The sequence below is a fragment of the Haplochromis burtoni genome, unplaced genomic scaffold, assembly GCF_018398535.1.
Source record: "Haplochromis burtoni strain Fernald_Lab_line unplaced genomic scaffold, NCSU_Asbu1 Contig_14, whole genome shotgun sequence".
Lineage (NCBI taxonomy): Eukaryota > Metazoa > Chordata > Actinopteri > Cichliformes > Cichlidae > Haplochromis > Haplochromis burtoni.
The window spans coordinates 2,207,967-2,229,693 of record NW_024582375.1 but is presented as its reverse complement, the minus strand read 5'-3'; the positions used below and the strand labels follow the sequence as shown (position 1 = coordinate 2,229,693).

Here is a 21,727-nt window from a genome sequence, read left to right as displayed (position 1 = left end):
GAGAAAAAAAACAACATTGCAATTTGTACTTATTTGACTAGGAAGAATTTATTAAAGGTGAGAAACAAAACAAAACAAAAAGCCACAATCCATTGGTTTAACTGCCTTAAAAGCTATGTACATTATAAATAATTCCACTACAATACAACCATTTGTTTTTCCTAGTCAAGACCTACTTATTGAGATGTTACTGTCTCAAGGGCCTGGCAAGAGGGACAGAAGGGGAACTAATGTCCTGGAGCTGGGAACAAATTTGTCTGTTTGCCACTGAATACAACAGCTGGAATAAGTGAGTGTTTGACTGCAGGTAAGTTATTAATGCCTTGTTACTGCTGAACTGAGGACCAGGATGAAGACGGCAGGTTTTTCTAGACCTAAACTGCTGTAGGGGGATTATACAGAGAGGCCACAACATTAAATCCATCTGCCTAATATTTTGTGACATCAAAACAGGTCTGGCCCTTTGAAGCAAGGTCACAGGACCTCAGAGGGTGTCTTCCGGTTGCGGGCGCCAAAATATTGCAGCAGATGCAGCGATCGGGCTTATTCTGGTGCATCCTGTGGATGGACTGACATGTGGGGAGGCCATTTCAACACCTCGATTGTAATGACGAGCCGTTTGTGAACAGGACCTCTGTCATACAGGAGCAAATTAGCCACATTTGGGTGGATGTTAACAGTATCACCCACATGAATACCGATACCAATGGCTTCCCGGCTGAGTGACGCACTGCAACGAGATGATCGAGGTCATTCACTTTACTCGCCTTTGGTTTTTAATGTTGTGGCTGACACATGTAAAGTCTGTTTGCAGATTTCAGCACTCGGAAACAGGAGCGTTTTTCTTGTGCTTGACACTCCCAACAGTTACAGGAACTGTTAACTTGTCTTGAGGTTTAAAAAACTAGCCTGGATACTGGGCATATTGTGAAGTTCTCTGTCATTGGCCCATGTTTTTTTAAGTGCTAACTGCCCTGCTGAGAATCCTGCTGTTGCTGATGATGAGAAGCCGATGACCAGGAGGCAATCACCGATGACGATGGCACACTCTGCACGCTGCTGCCGCACATTGACGTTGTCAGCACAACGACGCTCTCCTCCGACACCTCCTCGACGGTCATTCCTCCACCGGCGGCCTTCCGGGAGCAGTCCATGCAGATGTAGTCCTCATTCTCGGCCATCTCGCATGACACACCCACACAGACCTGGTGGAACCACTCGTCACAGCCGCCATCACACTGAACCCAGTCGACCTGGGAAAAAGGAGAGAAAAGAACAAAAAACCCACGTGATGAATTCAGAAATGTGAGTGAGTGAGACAATGACTTTGTCAAGCAAGACACTAAATTCAAAGATAACATTTAACAGCACTCAATCACGTCAGTGTGGACAGTGAAACAAACTTGCTTTTTTCACCACAACAACAAATTTGAAAAGAAGCTGCAGCTTTAATTCAAGAATTTTAATGAACATGCTGCATTAGCAATTAAAGAAGTCTGTTTCACAGCTACAAGTCAGTCACTGTTCAACTAATGTTTGATGTTATTTACTGGAATACATGACTACAACAGAGTAGATCATCTTGGACACACTTCAATTGTTGATTTTCAAAACATTAGAAATAACAAAAAAACAAATGTATTTACCAGCGCAGCTAGAAAAAAGTGGTTTTTGCTGTAACGTGAAGCTAAAAAATTTGAAGTAAATTATTATCATTTTCTTTTAAAGGTAACCTTCCTTTCAAAGTAGCGACTAACACAGCACTATGCCATCGTTTTGGGCTACAGTCACGAGTATGCCCTGGATAAATCATCGGTGAATCAAAGGACAGAACTGTAGGGCTAATGATTCCTTAGATTTGATTGGCAGCGCAGACTCAAGAGAGAAGAAGACTAGCCACTGGTTAACTTTGTGCAGTCTGCAGTAGCGTTTCTGATCAAGACGACATCAGGTGGCCTTGTTAATATGTTATGTCTAACTCTCTTTGAGGTGTTCCAGTGCGGTTACCAGCTGTTACTATTCAATAAAAAGGTACCCGATGTTCATTGTGAGAAATGTTTGTTATCCACTCTGGTTTAATAAAACAAACACACATTCAGTGGATGACACCACAGTATTTCCCAGTCTCCTCAGATGGAATCATCAAACTGTCGAGCGGCTCTGTATGCAGACTGATGTTCCGTCTGACATCATGTGAACATCACGACACAATCATGGAGGCCTACAGTTTAACACCGCAGTGTGTTTGATTTCGTGCAGTCAATGTGGGCTTAAGGGAATTTCACAGTGCAGAACATCAGCAGATACAGAGCCCTGACAAAATCCACATCAAGACTTTGAAAGCTCTGCTCGTGCTTGCTGTACAGCTAATCATATGGCAGCAAATCAACTGCATTTAGGCGTGTAGACAACGTCAACATGACCTGATGCAGTTCAACTTGAGCATTAGAACAAGGAGGAAAAGGTGATTTAGGTGACTTTGAATGTGACATGGTTGTTGATGGGCTAGGCTGAGTACTTCAGAGACTACTGATCTGGGATTTACCCCCACACAACCATCTCTAGGGTGAATATCTAGTGAGCAGAAGTTCACTGGGAGAAAATGCTTTGTCGATGCCAGAAGTTAGAGGAGAATGGGCAGACTACTTCAAGCTGAAAGGAAGGCAACAGTAAATAAAACCATGTCCTGACCATGCCACTTAATGACCACCGTATACACACTTTGTACATAGCTTTGTAGATGGTTACTTCCAGCAGGATTACGTCACAACGCTCAAATCATCGCAAACTAGAATCTTGAACATGACAAGGACTCCACCAGTCACCAGATCTCAGTCCTCTAGAACCCATTTAGTGCATGGTGGAACGGGAGATATACACCATGGATGTACAGCTGACAAATCTGCAGCCACTCTTTGATGCTGTCAGATCAATATGGACCAAAATCTCTGAAGAATGTTTCCAGCACCTTGTTGAATCTATGCCAAGATTCAACAATATTGAGAGCTGAGGTGCATCCAACCAGGTACTAACAAAATGTATTTGTAGACATAAAATTCTTCATAATAAACTAGATTTCAGTCCTATTTCAAGGACGTAGATGTGGTCTACTACCTTGAATCATGTGAGATCAGTTTAGTTTCCTTGCTCCCCAGGTTTGAGTCCACATTTAAACCAGGTGAGCAGGGAATAACCTCTGAGACCACGACGGATCACAATAAAGTAATGACACAAAATAAGATTAAGAATATTCAACAATTTTTCAACATATTATATAATGGTAAAAATGGTAAATGGCCTGTATTTGTATAGCGCTTTTACTAGTCCCTAAGGACCCCAAAGCGCTTTATACAACCTGTCATCCACCCATTCACACACCCATTCACCGCAGCAATTTCCTAATGTTGTAAACCTGCTCAACATTTGGCAATAAAACCCTTTCTGATTCTGGTGATGGCAGTGTGTGAATGGCAAGCTACATTGTAGTCACAGCCACCCTGGGGCGCACTGACATCATTAAGTTTGATGGACACAATCTTAATGTTAAGATTGTGTCCATCAAACATCTATGATTTCCCCCTTGTACCCCTTTCAACACACATCTGGATCTGCAATGGTGAAACTCGGTCGCAAGTGCCTTGAAGCGATTGTTGTTGTTGTTATTTGGCACTGTATAAATGAAACTGAATTGAAATGTTAGTTCGTTTTTTATGGATAATGACAGGTGTGCTCACCTTATCTTTACACGGCCTCTGGCAGTTTTTGGCTGCACACACTGCATTCTCATCATTGGAGTCTTCTGCCCCCGACCAATCATACTTCGAGGGAATGTCAAGAATCTTCTTCTCCTTCCTCTTCTCCATCCCCTCCCTGATGGCCTCTGCCTTTGCGGCCGCTTTCTCTTTCCTCTTTCTCTCCTTCTCCTCTTTGGCCAACCGTTTGGCCAGTTGCTTCATTTCCCGATTCTTTTCCAGGTTGATTTTAAGTTTTTTCTTTTTGGGTTTACCCCCAAGGCCGAGCTCCAGACCGACCCTCTTTAAGTCTTTGGACTTGGGCGGTCGGATATCTCCCATCGCCGAAGTTCCACTGGCAGCTGCAGCAGCCATCAGCATGTGGTGGTGCTCGGCTCTTTCCAATTTGCGTTTCCGCTTCTTCTCGGAATCTTTGAGCTTGATCTTCAGAGGCTTTTCAATCAGAGAGTCGTCAGGCTGGAAAGAAAGGAAGGGGGAGGGGGGAAAAAAAGAGCAAATGAGAGCGATCACTGCCATTTCTTATTCTGCATTTACTGCATACATTGTGTGTAATTACACCATCAGAACAAGCTAAAATGATTAATCTCAGCATTAAGTCCTTATCCAGCTGTGCAATCAGGTTGCATAATGGCTGAACTTCCTACCTCCATGACCTGCAGGAATCTCTCCTCAGAGGGTGGGTGAGTGGCCTGCAGGATTCTCCAGATGTGCTGGGTCTCATCCAGGGACACCTCCAGCAGGTCTCCAAGCATCATCAGGTCCTCCAGCTGGGCTTTAGCCTGCGGGGACAGCTCAAGAACAGGTGGCTCAAGGCTCCGAGGTACCAGCGGGGTCTTCCTGGGCTGCTTTCTGGGTGTACCCAGATCTGAAATGTAAATATTTTGAGTATGAAATGGGAATCTCCCAAGGAGTAGTTAATGTAATTGTTTATTATGCAAATAAATGCCAAGAGGGAACAATGGGTAAACAGACTCAAAGCAAAGGGATTGTATTAAATAAATGCGGCCTCACTTTGAACACAGGACTTGGAGGCTGAGGAGTAAGCGTGCTCGACACAGAAGGAAGGCGTGGCAGCCAGCCACATGTGACTGACCACCTCCTCTGACTTCACGGGAATCTCCTCATCACAGAACAGGTAGGGCTTCACCTCACCAGGGTCCTGGAGCCAAACAGTCATACAACAACAACACAAGAAGTCAAAATAAAGTCCTATGACACCCCAATTTAAATCACACCACTGATGCCTCCCATACCTTCATATCATATCCGTAAGTCTCCCTGATGTCTTCGTCTGAATCAGTTTCCTCGTCGTCGTAGTCCACAGAGGGACGCGGTGACGTGGCTCTGCTGAAACCAGACTGCTGGAAAGTTTGGATATGACCCTGGGAAACACACATAAACACACACGTACTCTTTAAAATTTCTTCTCACAGGAAAGGTTTTATCTACTGAACTTATCAAAGAAACAAAAGCAAAACAGCAATGATTCTTCAGCCTGTTGTTGAATAAGAAGTGTTTTGCCTGATAATTTCCCTAGAGGGTAGATTTAATTTCAGGTTTCAACTCACCAGTCTGAAATGTGAACTTTCAGACTGCTAAGCCATCCACTGGCCTTTTTATCTTTTTACAGATTCCTGCCCTCTGCTGGTGAAGTGCACATTTACATCCAAAGCATCAATCTGTATCTCAAAGAGAATTTCTAACCATGCAAAATTATTAATGATCAAAGTACCTGTAAGTCAGGATTGGCAGCGGCTTTCTGCAGCTCAGCGTTGATGATCTTCTCCGTTTTCTCCCTCGCAGCTTGCTCGACCATACGCTGACTCAGCACAGACAGCTTCGCCAGGGCCGAGGACAACTCCTCTGTGGCCAGAGCTTGGCGTGCTCGGTCCTGTTAAGAAAGTTTAACCAACATAAGCGCAGGTAATAAGCAGAGACCAAAAGAAAAAACACTGAGAAGCTCGTATGCTACCAGTTAGGCATTGTAATTTATATGCGTACCTGCCAGCTCATTGCCCTCTCAGTCAAACACTGCAATGCTTCTCCTTCTGGCAGACGCACTGGCAGCTTCTGCAGTGAAACTAACAATGACAGAATGGTCTCTAATCTCGGCCTCCGTGATCGCTGGCACAGCGGACACAGGAATTTGGAGTCTTTACTATTGCTCTGCCAATTCACACCAATCTTCTTCTGAGATCCAGTCTTAGGCAGAGGGACGCAAGCTCCGTGGAACCAGTCTTTACAAAGTTCGCACTGCAACATGAAGCCGCTGGCAGTCTTTCGACACAAACAGAACTTGACCTCCTCGATGCGATCTGCCATGGCCATCTTAGCTAAATTTGCAGCTCGGAGTGAGTGAATGGACTCCACTTCTTTCTGCTCTTTGGCTTTGAAAGCTGCTACAACAGTAGAAGGGTCCCGCACCTCCTCGTGGTTCTCCTCCAGATCACTCAGGGTGTCTGGGTCAAAGCCGCCCCTCTCCTTTTCCATGAGCTCCTTAACACGCTTTCGCTTGCTCTTGCTGTTGCCGTATACGCCAATGTCCACACGAGGACTGAGGACCTAAGAGATATTTGTTATAATTATCATACAGACTTTAAATTAAAGACATTTAAATATTTCTGCATCTCAGCCACAAGTAACATCAAATGTTTCCATGACAGCCCACCTGGAGCAGTGTGTACGTGGAGTTCTTCTTGAGGAACGTGCGAGCAGTCCTCTCCCTCCAGGCTCGAGCTGCAGCTACCTGAGACTCCACCTGAGCTAGCGGATCGAGCCGCACAGGGATGGAGCGGCCCCTGGCCAGCAGGCTCTCCAGCTGATCCAGGTAAGCATAGCTGCTGCCGTTTTGGATGGCCTCCACCTTGGAGGTCCACTCCTTGGCCTTTAGCAGGGCCTCTCGGAGAGCCAAAATATTTGGTAGATACGCTGGGATGTTCCGAGCTTCCAGCACAATGCTCTCAAGCGTTGCCATGCTGTGACGAGGTCTAAGATTATAAGAGCACAAACAAATGTGTGAACCGTCTGATTTTAAAAGGTAGACTTTTATGGGTAATTTAGATCTCCATTCACATGTGAAACCTTACCTGGCCTGCAGGCAGGCGCGAGCTTTATCCTCCCATCTCTCTGACACGGTAAGGATTTCTTGGAGTTCAGCCATGGCCTTCTCCACGGCATGGTGCGGTGCCAAACCCACCCCAGAGTCGATCAGCCTCTTCATGAGCTCCAAAGTGACGCGGTGGGGCTCAGCAAGGGTGGCACGCACCTGAAATTTGATGATGTTCTCAGTCTCTGTTTTGCTCAATCTTTTGATGTTAATGATTTTGACTCATATCTGTCACTGCAAAGATTTTGCTTCCTTTACAGTGGCACAGAACTACTTACAAATCTAAGTAGTTCTAATAATATGATAACATTCTACAGAAACAGAGAGCAATACGATGTTAGTCTTAAGTTGACTCCTTTTCATTTCCGCTTGGTAACAAAAGTGGAAAACCTTGTGTTTTTGCAAGTACAACAACTCATATCGCCTGATGTGGGCTCACCTCATCAAGCCACCGGGCCTGCTGGAGCTCCTGTTTGAGTCTGGGCAGCTCTGGCAGCTCCACATCCAGGCCACTGCCCAGATCCAACAGCGCCTGCAGCTTGGAGGAATCTGGCATCTCATCTGACAGCGCCACCTGGGCCCGTTCATGAAAGTCCTCCACATTCTCCAGTAACTCCTGGCAATACGGGCAGTGACAGACACATTTAGAGGTAAAGGAAAAGTAGGAAATGTCAGGGAGTGGTTTAAGAGTATTGGTTGAATGAGCGGGGGGGAGCAGAGAAAATTACACAAGAGAGGCAAAAACAAAATTTAAAAAACCACAAAACAAAACAAAAAAACAATTATAATTGGGATCTATGTATCGACACATGGAACTAACTTTGACTTGTCGCGCCTGGCTGATGATGCAGGGTAGCCTGTACAGCTGCTCTACGAACGCTTTCAGCTCATCCACAGTCAATTTGGTCCGATTGCGATTGCTCTCAGAACGCAGGCGGCTACTGGAGATGCACACAGAAAAAGAAGGGAGAAAAAACCCCAAAGATTTAGTTCCTCTTTGAACAAAACCACCTACAAAATTAATACTGAAAAGACTTTTTAAAAAACTGATATCAGGCCCCCTAACTTGCGAGTGGTAAATCAGCACATATCATTGTCCTGACCTGTGCCTCTGCTTGCGGCTGAGCAGCAGCTGGGCTACAGAGGAGCACGTCTCTGCCTCTTTGACCATCTCCCTCAGGCGACGGAACAAAGCGTTCTCAGGATACTTTCTGTCCTCTGCGTCCTCGAGCAAAACTTTGAGTTCAATGAGATCTGTGAGAGAGCGACAGAAAGAAAGAGCAGGAGAAAACAAAGATGAGAAAGGATTTAGATATAATAAAGACATAAATAGCTAAATTTAGGGAACAAAATGCTTGTAGTTTATAATGCAATGAAACAGAGACCTTTTTTGTTTTTCTGGTCTGCAGCCAAGGCTTCTGTGACCCTCTTTGCCCAGGTATCATAAGACTGAGCCCGAGTCTTCACGCCATACAGCATGGAGGGGAACTCCTCCAGATCATAGCGATACCTGGAATGGATTGGACAAAAACTGCACATGAAAATTTGTTTTAAGAATTTACTACCAACACAAGCTTGTGCAACTCTTAACATGATTAAAGTTTACGCCATGAATTAAAAAAAGGAAAAAAAAATCCCACCTAAGACACTTGTCGCCAAGAGGACAGTCACAGAGATCTTTCGCGTGGTGGAGACAAACCAGTCGGTCTGGGCTGCAGGAACAGGTCAGCGCAGACAGGAAACAGGTGGTCTTACACTTGTAGCACTGACGCTCATCGTCCGGAACGAGTTCAAAAACCTCCAGCTCGGACGACAGTACCCCCTGTTGGCAATGAGGAAAGCGATGCTCAAATAATCAGAATGGGTTGCATTACATGTATAACATCCACAAAACAAAAAAGAAAAACATTCACCATTTCCTGGACAGCCTGTCTGAGTTTTGTTTCTTCATCCATCATCTCTTGCATTTCTTTATAGACGGCAGCAGCCAGCTCCACGTCGAGGCTCTCGGGATCTGCAGCCATCTTGCAAAGCAGCTCCTCGTGGGAGAAAACGCAGTACCGGTGGAGACGCCGGTAATGGGCGACACACTGACGGCCCATTGGCAACTGAAGAATGGGCGAAAAACGAGCAAAGTTTTGGCAAAATAATATACATAAAAAATTCAATATTTAAAATAAAAGAGGAGTTTGTATTTTTGCTCCCTCACCCAATCAGCTGTGCAGAAATTAACAGCCTCTGCAAAGTTGTAGCCCTGGTTGAAGCCGCTGTGGTAGGCCCGGGGAAAGGTAACCACAAACTCCCCGGCACACTGATTGGTCCTGTACACCTGAGGAGAGGAATATATATGTAATAAATAAACATGAATATCTCCACATGAATATTTAACCAGATCAAATTCCAACCCAGAGTACGGGCTACATACAGGGACACCATGCTCCATGAGGACGTTGGGATTCATGATGGTGACAAGCTGATGAAGGAGGTCAGGCTGGGAGTCAAAAAGCTCTGGAGCTAACTTTTTCATGACAGCCTCTAATTTCTCTGCTGCAGAGGCCGGGACTCCATACCAAGTCTTGGGTTCTCCCCTGAAGAACAGAAGGAAGACATCAGAATGTTCTTTTAATATTTAGGGCTTCTATTGTACCATAACTCCACAGGGCAGACATAAACATAAGATCAACTATAAAAGCCCTACTGAAGCAAAGGATTACCACTGACATGCAGAATTTTGTTTTCATCAACACTACTACTTATCTGCTGCTTCCAAAACTATACTTCATAAACTTGCCAGTGAAGAAAATTGATGGAGTAGCTCCAGTGGTCTTCGATGTGCCAGCAGAAGGAGGAGAAACACATGCCCACGTAGAGCCAGGGTACCTTCATGCCTGAGATGTCCACGTTGATGTGGGTGAGCACAGATTGCTCCAGCACTGGCATGTTGTTCAAGTTCCAGCCTGAGTTTGCATACTCCTAACAGGAAAGGAAAAGGGTGCTTCTATTCAGAGCAAATTTGAAAGTATTAAATAAATAGACTGGAGGCTGGAGTTTGCTAGATGGAACCACTCAATAAAATACTAAATAAGATGATGTGTGTGCAATTAAAAATCTTTAGCAGAATATATGAGAAAATGAGCTGACAAATGTGCCTCCCCATCAGTGATGGCATTTGGGGGGGAAAAAAGAAAAAAAGAAGAAAAATATTACTTTTATTAGTTTTTTAAACTTGACTGTCCACTGTACAAGTGTTTGACACACTCTAGGTAACCCCTGTGTTGCTTTTTCATTGGATTGCATACACAGTTTACTTGAACAATACTGTCTCTACGTGTTACTTTTCAACTTTTGTCAAGTCAACACATCACCACGTTACGATATTTACACCGTGTAACCATCTTCTCACCTCCTCATCTCCCATCAGCCTCCTCTTTCCGTCCCTGACAGGGAATCCGCTGCCGACATCCTTGGAGCTGATGTCTGCTCCATACTCTACGATGACATCCTCCTCAATGCTGCTGACCAGACGCCAGAACTCCTTCTCCACCAACTCTGTGGGGACCATCTGAGGAGTGTAAGATGGATCTTATGACATATCCTGTTTTAGATCTTCGCTGAAAGGCTTGAGAGCAGCATCCGTTTACTCATTCTAGCTCTACTGAGTAGATTTCACATACATGAACAGGCATGTTGAAGTAGTCAGACTTGAAGTGGTCGGCCATCTCTCCGAAGCTTTGCAGGCTGTACTCCCTCACAGCTTGCTCGAAGCCAAATGCCTCCCTAGGCTTACTGCATTCCTGTGTAGGAGCATGAACAATTCATTAGAGTTACTGCTTTTGAAGCCACGCCCATTTGAGTAATTAAACTTTAGGTTGGTTGCTAGAAACAGACTTTTGTCTCTCTGTTCTATATATTTCTTTCAGTCTTCACCTGTATACTTGGTATGATGAGTACTATAGTAACTGTAAGAGCACCAATCTTTGACATGAGAAACATTTGTGGTATACCACAGATGGCTCAGGGAGAATAAAAGCACATTCAGCGCCTACCTCAGCAACACACTTAGGGCACCGCCAGTCTCCTTTGGGTACGTCCTGCAGAGGTGGGATCAAGCAGAAGGTGTGGTAGCTGTCGTCACAGCCATCACACAGCAGGAGCCGGTCCTCTTCGTCCCCTCGTCCACACACAAGGCAGAGATAAAGGTCGATCTGAGGGTTAGCGCCACATTTTTATTTTTTTTATTTTTTTTAAAGGGAAAACAAAACAAGATGCAAAAATTGTTGTGGTATTGAATAACATGGTTAATTTTGACACTGAACACAATGAAATGATGAAATCACACTCACAAAGTTGACCTCCAGGGTCTCCTTGCGTGGTCTCATCTTGATGGCGAAGGCCTGGGCTTTGAGGTGCCGCTGCTTCTTGTTGAATCCATCATCTAAGTGAATTGGAAAACTACAGTAAGAGGAGTGGCTCTTGGTTTTTGTGTTTAAAAACAAAACATAACAAAAACAAAGCCTACACAAGTCAATCAAAATTTTTGTTTACCAGCTGATACGATCTCCAAGCCGACCATCTTGGGACTCGCTCCAAAGATTTTAAGGGTTTTTGGCTCCTTGTTTTCCCGCTAGAGAACAACAACAATAACAGCATTAGACTGTGAAACAAAGTGATCCTGCTAAATGTTAAGACATCCTCGGTCATTCCTGACACAGTTAGGAATCTGGATGTGCAGAGGGAATGCCAAAAGTTAACGTGTCAAGCACTTTTTTAAACTTTTATTTTGGGGGACTAATTGTTCTGCTACAAATGATAACTTCATGACCCATTTGCAACAATGTTATCAAATGTTACACTCAATGAAACGCATTAGTGCTCATGGCATTTTTAATTTTAGGTCAGCGTGGGTTACAAACTCAACTCTGAGTTAATGTCTGAGCAGCTTCCCTTTACCTCTGATTTCAGGCGCCTGGATCGTCTCTCTGGCAGTAGCCGCTCTTTGGTTTGCAATCCATCACCTTCTCCATCTTTATCCTTCTCATCCTTCTCATCCTCCTCATCGTGCTCCTCTTCCTCTACAGCCTCCTCGCCAACTCCCTCATCTACCTCATCCCCATCATTTCCCTCATCATACAACCTTTGGAGGCCCTAATCGGAGGCAAAATGATCACTGAATAGGTTACCGAAGAAAACCAGGATGTTATTTGGCCCAAAGGTTATTACAAGCTATTAGTAACAGGACATTTATATACAGTATGAAGTGTTTTGGGAGAAACTTCCGTAAGTACAATACATATGTATGCAATTTAGACAAGAAACCTCAGAATCTACTTATGATGGTCTAAAACATATTAGCTGTTGTTTTCCTCCCAATTATGATATAAAATGCAGTTAAACAGCATTCAGCACCACTCACAGTTAGTGTGGCTCCAGTCTGGAAGAGCTCATAGGGGTAAAGGATCCTCTCATAGTGAGAACGTAGAAGAGACCCGGTGCCTTTTCCAGCAGGGTAGCCCATTCGGCTGGCCACCTTGGACCATAATTTTTCTTTACACACCGTCTCAAAGCCGCCCTCGGATGACACAATCTTTAATGCACACAAGGAAAACATTTTTTTTTAGCTCTTACCACTTAATCTATCTAATCATCCAAAATATGTTTTAACATCATAAGGTAAAAAAAAAACAACTTTTTTTTTTGTGCTGCCAAAGGGTCCTTATAGGGCTGCTCGATTATGGCAAAAATGATAATCACGATTATTTTCACTGAAATTGAGATCTCGATTATTTGACGATATTTATTTAACCCTTTAAGACCTACTATAGAACCAAGTCCGCCAGAGCTTATATTATTTTTTTACATGTTGTAGTGCCATTTGTGGGAGCATTTCAAGTTGCTATACATCATCAATGTTATAGCCCATATTTTAATAATATGTATGATTAAGTCCATAGTAACTACATTAATTGCAAAAAAGTGCAATAAACTAAAAAAAATTGAAAATAGTTTTGTTTTGTTTTTTTACATATATTTCTACTTGGAGAAATTTAGAGGTTTATCCCTCAAAACTTTAAATACAAAAAAGTTGCAAAAAATAGTTTGAATTTATTTTGAGTGTCTTCATAGTTTTATTTTGGAGATACAGCAATTTTTATATACTGCAGGAAAAACAAAAAACAATCCTATGATGCAAATTTGCAAAGAAAACAGCAGGTGCATCAAAATAAACTATTTCCAGCAGTGCAATTCGAGTTCTAAGCATCCCAGCAACTATTCAGAAAAGTCAAACATGACTTATAAAAACACCAGTATAGGCTTTTAAGGCCTACAAGTAAAAAACTACATTTTCCGCGAAAATGACGTCACTTCCGGTTTCGGACAGGAAATGGCGGACATGCGATAGTTCGCGCTGACGTCTGTTTCAATGTGGGAAGTGTTACGAACAGCTGATCGGATCGGCAAAGCGTGTTTCTGGAATATTATGTTTTTGTTCCTGCAAGCGCTTTTTATGCAATTTTTGCAAAGCTTTATGTGGAAGGAAACCGTGACCGAGGACAAGCTGATGGCATAAGATGTAAGTACAACTCTCCGGTCATATGCAAAAAAAATTATTGCGCTAGCTTACAGGTTCAGGTTCTACAGGGATTTAAAAATAGTTACACAAAACGGAGCGTGCTGCTCTGACCGGCTTTAAAGGGTTAACAATAACAATGTATTGAATAATGACTTTAAAAAATAATATAAAATAGTGTGCAAATACTGATAACAGTGCAAATGTTTGCAATATAAGAAATAAATGAAAAATGTAAACATCTATGTTTAGTGAACTTTGCAGTGTTGCTCTGTGGTGCAGCTACTACACCGTAGCAAAGTTTACACACTGTGTCTACTTGATCCACGTCTGACTCCGCGAACCCATAATGTTTCCACACCACTGAAGTTTTTTTTTGTTTTTTTTACCTCTCTTTTCAACCAACAGCAGTCCCTCTCCTCTCCAAATAACTTCTGCTTAGCTTTCCGAGCTTCCCTTGGGTCCTCTTAATTGTTGTGACAGGTGTTCGAAATGCAGAGAGGTGCGCTCGATTTGCCACACGGAGCAGCGCGAGAGTAAAGCTTGAGGGAGGTGCTAATAATCGGATCAGTCATTTTTAATGATCGTTGAAAGCCCAGATCGTAATCGTGATTAAAATTCGATTAATTGAGCAGCCCTAGGTCCTTAGCCCAGATCGTAATCGTGATCGTAATCGTGATTAAAATTCGATTAATTGAGCAGCCCTAGGTCCTTATTTACAAAAGTTCACTAAAAAAAAAAAAAAAATCTATTTTTAGGTTAAAAAGCAAAAATCTGAACACAAAACAAAAACAAACAAACAAACAGAAAAAACAAAACACATCCATGCTGACTGGTTCCACCTTGCTGAGCTGGTAGAGGTCCAACAGTTTCCTCTCCACATGAGGGAATCGAATCTTAGATCCCTGCAGCTCCCAAAACTTTGCAATTTGATCCAGAAAGTTGAGCTTTACGCGAGTGAGCGCCTGGAAAAGCAGCAGAGAAAGAGTAAAAAGACAGATTAGAAAAATCAGAGGCTGGTATTCATTTTGTTTCCACATTTTGGTGCCAGGAAAACCAAGAAATTTGCATTGGGGGGGAAAAAAACAACACACAAAAAAAACAACAACAACAGTATGTCCAGACACCAGATCTATTTCGACAACTTCCATACATAAATACTGTTTGAGATCAGTAAAAAATAGGTAATGCAGTCTGATAATGATAATCTGCGCATTTCTAATATATATAAAACAACATTGCAGCTGTCCTGGTGCCCTGAACTGAAACAACACCTATCCAAAATTTGACTTTAAGGGCATCCATGACATCAAACGTTGGACACAATTAAAACTAAACTGAAAAAAATAATAATGCAGCTTTTTGTTTTGTTTTAATAACCTTTTCCTAGTCAAAATAAAAACTGCAGTGTATTTTTTCCCCCCTGAGTGAGACTTTTCTTTCTTGGTGTCCACATCTCCTCAGACCCGACATGGTCTGCCCCCATTCAGGTCCAGTCCAAAAAGGCTACATAGTGCCTGTACCACCCTCTGACAACTGAGGAAGTTGGGGGTCTCCCTAGTGATCCTCAGGACTTTCTATGCAGGCGCTGTGGACAGCATCCTCAAACAGAACACTGCATCCTTGTATAGGAACAGCTGCGTTAAGGATCAAAAAGCTCTTCAGAGAGTGATCCATACCGCAGAACGCTGCTGCAAGACTGCTCTCCCCTCCCTACAGGACATCTACACCTAGAGAAGCTCAGATATTGAAGGACCCGTCCCAACCAACTGTTCCATCAGGCAGAAGGTTCCGCACCATCCGGGCAAGAACAGAGAGATTCAAGATAAGCTTCTATCCCCAGGCCATCTGTGTCCTAAACCAGAACATGCCGCCCCACCCACAGCATTCATAAGTGACTGAGAGAGGACTTATTCTCAACACATCCCAACCTGATTCTTCTCGCCTTTACTACAGCACTAGACACTTTAACACCCACTGCACAATGTACCTTTTTAATTTTCAATTTAAACATTTCAAGATTGTTTTATTTTATTCACTTAATGTACATAATTCACTTACTTACTGCATATAATGTGGTCTTTTGTATAATTCACTTAATGTACATAATGTTCTCTCTTTTTTGCACAGTCAAGGAGTGTGTCAGGACACGTTCCACTGCGTGTTGTACTCATAACTATGCATGTGACAAATAAAGGATCTTGAATCTTAATTATCTATCATACACACAGCCAAAGCAGTAACAATAATGGCTTCAGTCTCATTATAAACAATGACTGGAGTTATTTTATTTATTCATTCATTTGTGGCAAACTCACCTCAAGTTCATTCAGCCTTTGCACCCGAGGAGTGAACCGGAAGTTGCGTACATCACAGGCAAACGGAGGCTGCCAGTCCTGATTGACAACAGAAAAGAAATATTACATTCACCAAAACAACCTGAGCAATGAGGAAATCATTGTGACAACACGTGACTAGTTTAAAGTAAAAATCAAAATCTAAATGTATCTGTTGCATGTATGCATGTAGACGCCATTAGGCCCAATGTCTACCATTGTTCCACTTTAACTTAGCTAGCCACCACTTTAAAACCAAAACACCAGGTGGGAGTGAGGAAAACAGCTACATTTTCTTCGCACTTCCGCCCACAATTTTTCTGAACAACAAACGGAAAGCAGTGTCAAAAATGTTTAATTAAAAACTGAAAAGAAACTGAGCCTCGTTTGACCTCTATTTAGACTAATGGCAACTAGTAGCGTCGCTGCGTTTCGTAAAATCCACGCAGGCCCAAAGTAAGCCAGCTCAGGATCACAAAGAGACAACAAACCAAAAACCTCTGCAGACCTTCAGTTTTATAAAAAAAAATACCTGAGGGGGTCGGATTTTGCAGATGCCCGTCTTCTCTGCAATAGGTCGGATCTTGTTGATGAATCCCAAAGGATCCGAGAAATCCTCCCAACTCGGCTCAAACACCGGGCATTCAGGAGGGGGCACGAACTCCGCAAACGCAGACATATCGGCGTTCGTCCAGTGACACAGTCTTTAAAAAAATATATCTGGGATAAAAGTGCGCAAAGTTGAGCCTCAGGAGTCCATAATTGTGTTAGCTGCAATTGTTTCTTCCTTCTTCTTCTTTAGTGTCCATCGTGATTCTTCCAATGTCCCCAAATAACAAATCACGTCAGTGACAGGAGCATCCCAGGGGCGAAACCTAATGTGATGTGAAAAGTGAAGGCAAAAAATACAACAAGAACCGAGTCAATGATGCATGTCACTCCTGTATCCGTAAACAGAGGGCCAAACCAGGCCGGGGTATCACCACCAAATCCTCCCCCTACCTGGGACGGAGGGCAGGGTCAGTCCAAAAACGCCACCATTGCTCCTCTCAAACCAAAGCTTCAGGAGGAAAAAAAAATCTGCGGTGAAGACTTGGCCGCAGACGATTTGGAGAAGAAGTTTTACAATACCCAACACACAAAAACACTCAGTCTATTATGTTAAACAAGCTAGCATCGCTTCTGCACTACCTGGGCAGTGCATGATTTTTTCGTGAGGATGCATTTCCAACAAACTTATCTAAGGTTAGCTGTAATGTTCACTAGCTAACGTAATCACGCTAGTGAACTCGTCGATGTCCTCCAAAATAAACTCCAGCCTCTTCGTCCTCCTACTCTGGTGGCACCAGTCAAGCTTGAAAACAACACGGATAAGCCTAGTACCAAGCGTACACTGTTGACTGTTTCCTTCTCTCCGCACATCAGCCCCCATTCATTGAAGCATTTGAGGCGACGGAGAACTAGCACACAGCTAATTTGGTAAGCTAAAAGAAGCTTAGCTACCGCTTCCCGTTGCGCAGCTAACATTGACGTTAGCTGGCACAGTCGGCTGAGAAGAACGGTCCTACGTGGTTTAAGCAGGTTAAATGAAATCGCATATACAAAAGCAATACTCTCTTTGCTTTGTTTTACCGGAGGCAGCTTTCCGTATATTTAAACGTCGTCTATACCTATTGTAGTCGGATTAGCAAACGTGCTAGCTACAACTAGCAAGGAAAGGGAAGAGCTCTTATGGTGCTTTCATGGACACTCGGAAAAAGTTTCACTACTTTTGAATTCATTGCTGTTTTTTCATCTAACTTTGATGCTTGCGTGAAGAAAATATATTTGGTAACAAGCGCTAATAAATTCATATTAGTTGTAAAAATCTGCTGGATTGATTGCTGTCACAGTTTTGCGTTTAAGCAAAGGTGTTGGAAAAATCAGCAGTACGAATGCGGTTGGCGGTGTCAGTAATGTATCTTCGAGCAGATGTCGGTTAGAGGGGATCTCCTTAATGTGGCACACACTCAGGCTGTCAGCACAGCAGCCCCATAAGCCTGTTGATCACATACGGTATTTTGTTTATACATGCAACGTGTCAGAAGAAATTTGGTTGGAAGGCAGCTTGTTTCAAGCCGTGGGTAAACTGGGTATATAAAAGCTCAGCAAAAGATAAAAAATGATTATTTGTAATTGTGCACTTAGTTGATTCCAACCATCCAAATGTCTGTAAATGAGCATGTCTCTTTATTGTGTTAGACACTTTGTTGCTGAAGTTGAACATATCTGCCACTAGTTTACATAAGCCGAGACAGATTAATTTCTAATACAGCATAATTTACTAGAATACAGTAACTGTGTAAATCCTGAGCCACCCCTCATGACTTTATATTGTGCTAAGTGAATAAGTTGCACCAGTTTATAAAAGTATGCATGGCAAAAACAGAGTTTGTATAATTCTTATGAGCTTGAAAGTTGATATTTGGTTCGACCACCATTATACTTCTACACAGGCTGAACTCTCTTATGCAATCTTTCTTCTAATCTCTTTAAATAGTGCTCAGGAGTAGTTCTCCGGGCTTCTAGAAGAACATTCCAAAGCTTCGGATGTTGGCTGGCTTTTGTTCTATTTCAATAATGTTGAGGTGCGGGCTCTGTGGTTACAGTGTGTGTTTTTCTATCTAACTATACTATATTGGCACAGTGTTTGGGATCACTGTCATGTTGAAAAATAAAACCGTTATCATTTGGCTTCATTCCAGATCCTATTGCATGGTGGATCAAAATCTGATGGTCCTTTTCTGTGTTCCCCTGAAAATGGTCAGGTTTAAGAAGTGGATTGTATGTGTGTGGAAAAACAGCCCATGTCAGAGGAAAACTTTGAAAGCCTGGAGAACTATTGTTCAAGGCCACTTTAAATTAAATTACAAGAAACTCTGGCTCCTCAGAAGTAAAATATAAAGAAGTGAAGGCTGTCTCAAGTACATAAGAATCCAAATATTATAACATAACATGATCCATGTCAATTCTAAACTACTAAATAAATAACAGCTGCAGTGGGATGCACTTTACATAGCATACGGAGTGTTACGTCATCTTCTGAACCAAAAGCTACGTAAAAATCTAAGTTTTAGAATTAGAGTTTGATTTTATCTGTTGGTAACAGTGGCTGAGGTGACTGTATTTGACTTAATACAATATTTTATTGTGTTTTTATTTTAAGAAGGATGAACTACTTAGGCTGGCACAGTTGCTGCAGTGGGCTGTATCGTCCCCTCATAGCATCAGGTCCTGGCTTTAAAACCAGGATTTATGGCTAGCTTTATAGTTTTCTGATAGCGGTTTTCTCAAACCCTCTGCACAGTATGGCCCAGTCACCAGCTTGCTGTCAATGAGTTAAGCAGGAGGGATGACAGGCAGGTAAACAATGCCAAAATGTGTGACTGTATTGTAGCAAACAGCTACTTAAGTTTCAAATCTGTGAAACTGACAGTAGGCTACATCACTGGCAGCTTCTGGCTTTTCCTCACAGGAGGCTAGACTGGCAATCGAACAACTAACTAACCAACTCCAGGCAAAAAATCATCAGCTAACTTAACAACATAGGTATTTACCTCTGTTTAGTCAGGACTTTTTTTCTTTTTTACAAGCAGTTAGTCTTGACCAACAATTAAAAAGTGTCGTCTGTCTGCCTTTTTTCAGGGGGGCATTGTGCTGTATATGTGGGGAAGGGGCTTACTGGTGATGCAGTTGGCAGGTGTGGAGGCAGTGTGCTGTGCTGTGTGCATGTCGGGAGTGGGCTAACTGGTGATTGCAGTGGTGTGTGTGTGTTGGGTGGGGGGCATTATGCTGTATGTAGAGGTGGGGGGAGAGAAAGGCAGGTCAAACAATTGAGGAATGGTATGTATATGTTATAAGTAAAAGTATATAACATTGTAAAAACAATGTAGTCTAAATGTTACTGTGTTACAGTAAACCTCTGTGCGAAACACTGAAACAACATTGAAAGAAAAATGATCTTAATATGCTGGTAAGAGGGCAAAAGGTGTTTCAAATTACTCTGAGTCATATATTTGGGTCCCATCTTGCTTTCCACACAGCTTCACATAACAAATTCAAAGCACATTGAAAAATATCTACTTTGTCTTTAAACCATTAATTATTACATTTTAATGTGAAGTATGTTTTAAGGTTTGTTTTTAAAACTTTACATGGTAAAGAAAAGACCAACACAATAATCTAGTAGCACTGTAGCACTTAGAGACATTGGCATAAAAAGTTCTTACTCGTCTGTGATTCCCCTCAGGCCTGTGGTCAGGTTTCCTCTGCAGGTCAACAAACATTATGGAGAAGAAGCTTTGGTTGGTCAGTTTTTTAATCTAAACAACATAATAATAAATAGAAGGATACCTTCAAAATCAACGTGGTCAACCTCAATATAGTCAATGTGAAGGTTCACAGGTTTCCACAACAAATATCAGATCAACAAATATTTCAGAAACACTCTGACATGCTAGCAGTAGTATCTAAACTGTATAATAATAAAAACTAGAACTCATCTTTTCTGATACCAAAGTCCATTTTAATGTATTTAAACACTATTTTTTTTTCTTTTTGTAGAACCTGTGCATCGAGAACACCCGTATCATTGTGCATGACAAAGTTCACAGTGGATAAAGTCTTCACTCCACCAATGGGGAAACATCATGGATGTCTTGAAGGCCGATGACCGCTTCATGTGAGGATCTTTACCATCTGAATCATGTTTCTCTGATGGAAAAGTACAGCAAAAACACTCCCTGTCAACTATTGGCAGCTTTAATGACTCTACAGTGCACCACAGAGGCACAGAGCAGCAACTGCACCAACTAGGATCAGGGAAACATTTTTTTTGTAGTTTTTAAAAAGTGAGTCATCTCTTAGCCTAGATTATCATGAAGCTGTAAGTTTGGTGTAGCATAATGACTGAAAGCAAACAGAGGTGTTAGTGTGTTGTTGTGTAGTTGCCATTTGATCTAACATCATTTATTGCTGTTTTCAGCATGCTGGTCAATGCCATCCAGAGAGCAGGTATAACTGAGCTTCTGAACCAGCAGGTGGTGTTCACCTTCTTCGCTCTCACCAATGATGCTTTCAATGCACTGCCGCAGGATGAAGGCAACAGGCTGATGCATGAGTTTTATTCAACCACACAGCTTCTCTTTATTCACATTCTTAATTTATCCACATGGACAGTTTCCAGAGACGTGTGTAAAGCATCTCTCTTCTTTACAGCAGTTTATACTGAGAGGTGAACCACACAGCCTCTCATTTGATACCATATCTCCTTCACCCTCACCTCACGTCTGTTTTGACTAACATCTCTGTATGAAAATGAAATTGAAGAACAATCAAATCGTTATGTCTTAGTCTTTCTTACAACAAAAGTTGCTCTGTAATGTTCTCAGATTCTACCTATAACAGTGGTTGTGACTCCATCATTCTAACATTTGGGAATCCTGCATCAACCCCAATGTGATCCAGGTTTGAAACAGAGCTGCTTTCTGTCCAGTTCAGAGATGGGCAGTAACGCGTTATTGTAATCTGATTACTTTTTAAAGTAACTAGTAAAGTAAGGGATTACTATTGCAAAAACGGTAATTAGATTACCGTTACTTTCCCGTAGGAACGCTGCGTTACTGCGTTACTAAAACCGTGATTTTTTGCGAGAATGTCTCACGACAGTGACGTAAGCGAGTGCGCCGTTAGTGACAACAGCTGTGTGCAGATCAACAATGGATCACATATCGATTGTGGGAGAGAGTATGAGCGTGCAGCGTTTAAAGCGTGGAAGTACTGACCTTACTTTGAGTTTGATTCCATAAAAAGTGACAAAAACATTAGCGTCCATCGTGCGTGGGAAGAAAACTTCTTTTTACAGCGAAAAAAACCCCTAAACTTCCAAGCAAGCACCGAGTGCGCAACGACGTAATGGGAAACTCAC

General features: G+C 42.4%; 1 protein-coding gene and 1 non-coding gene across 3 annotated transcripts; one reads left to right on the top strand and one right to left on the bottom strand.

Annotated features, from left to right (window-relative positions):
• Positions 1–29: 29 nt before the first annotated feature.
• Positions 30–17,520, bottom strand: kdm5a (lysine (K)-specific demethylase 5A). 2 transcript variants are annotated; one of them, XM_005915672.3, is made up of 29 exons: positions 16,765–17,519; positions 16,295–16,637; positions 15,745–15,822; positions 14,269–14,391; positions 12,272–12,442; positions 11,809–12,003; positions 11,404–11,482; positions 11,202–11,293; positions 10,905–11,063; positions 10,533–10,652; positions 10,262–10,420; positions 9,650–9,831; positions 9,284–9,446; positions 9,068–9,187; positions 8,772–8,966; positions 8,499–8,680; positions 8,244–8,368; positions 7,962–8,112; positions 7,679–7,799; positions 7,298–7,474; positions 6,839–7,017; positions 6,421–6,739; positions 5,754–6,314; positions 5,485–5,643; positions 5,006–5,134; positions 4,764–4,911; positions 4,397–4,617; positions 3,735–4,208; positions 30–1,253 (listed from the first exon to the last, which is right to left on the bottom strand). In XM_005915672.3, exons 2-29 carry the CDS (start codon positions 16,439–16,441, stop codon positions 966–968), a joined length of 5,217 nt encoding a protein of 1,738 aa, XP_005915734.1. In that variant the 5' UTR covers positions 16,442–16,637; positions 16,765–17,519; the 3' UTR covers positions 30–965. The 2 variants fall into 2 exon arrangements, with proteins under 2 accessions (XP_005915734.1, XP_042073683.1); XM_042217749.1 differs by having other exon boundaries at positions 7,679–7,796; positions 16,295–17,520.
• Positions 17,108–21,134, top strand: LOC102309975. Its single transcript, XR_006053909.1, has 2 exons — positions 17,108–17,241; positions 20,365–21,134. It is a non-coding gene; the product is annotated as an uncharacterized LOC102309975 (transcript).
• Positions 21,135–21,727: the final 593 nt, after the last annotated feature.

Coding starts and splice junctions, on each gene's coding strand:
- kdm5a (XM_005915672.3), bottom strand. CDS start 16,441: ATGTCTGCGTTTGCGGAGTTCGTGCCCCCTCCTGAATGCCCGGTGTTT. Junction 8,113..8,243: donor AGACCAGAAAAACAAAAAAG/GTCTCTGTTTCA, acceptor GCTCTCTCACAG/ATCTCATTGAACTCAAAGTT. Junction 5,135..5,484: donor CTGCCAATCCTGACTTACAG/GTACTTTGATCA, acceptor TGTGTTTCCCAG/GGTCATATCCAAACTTTCCA.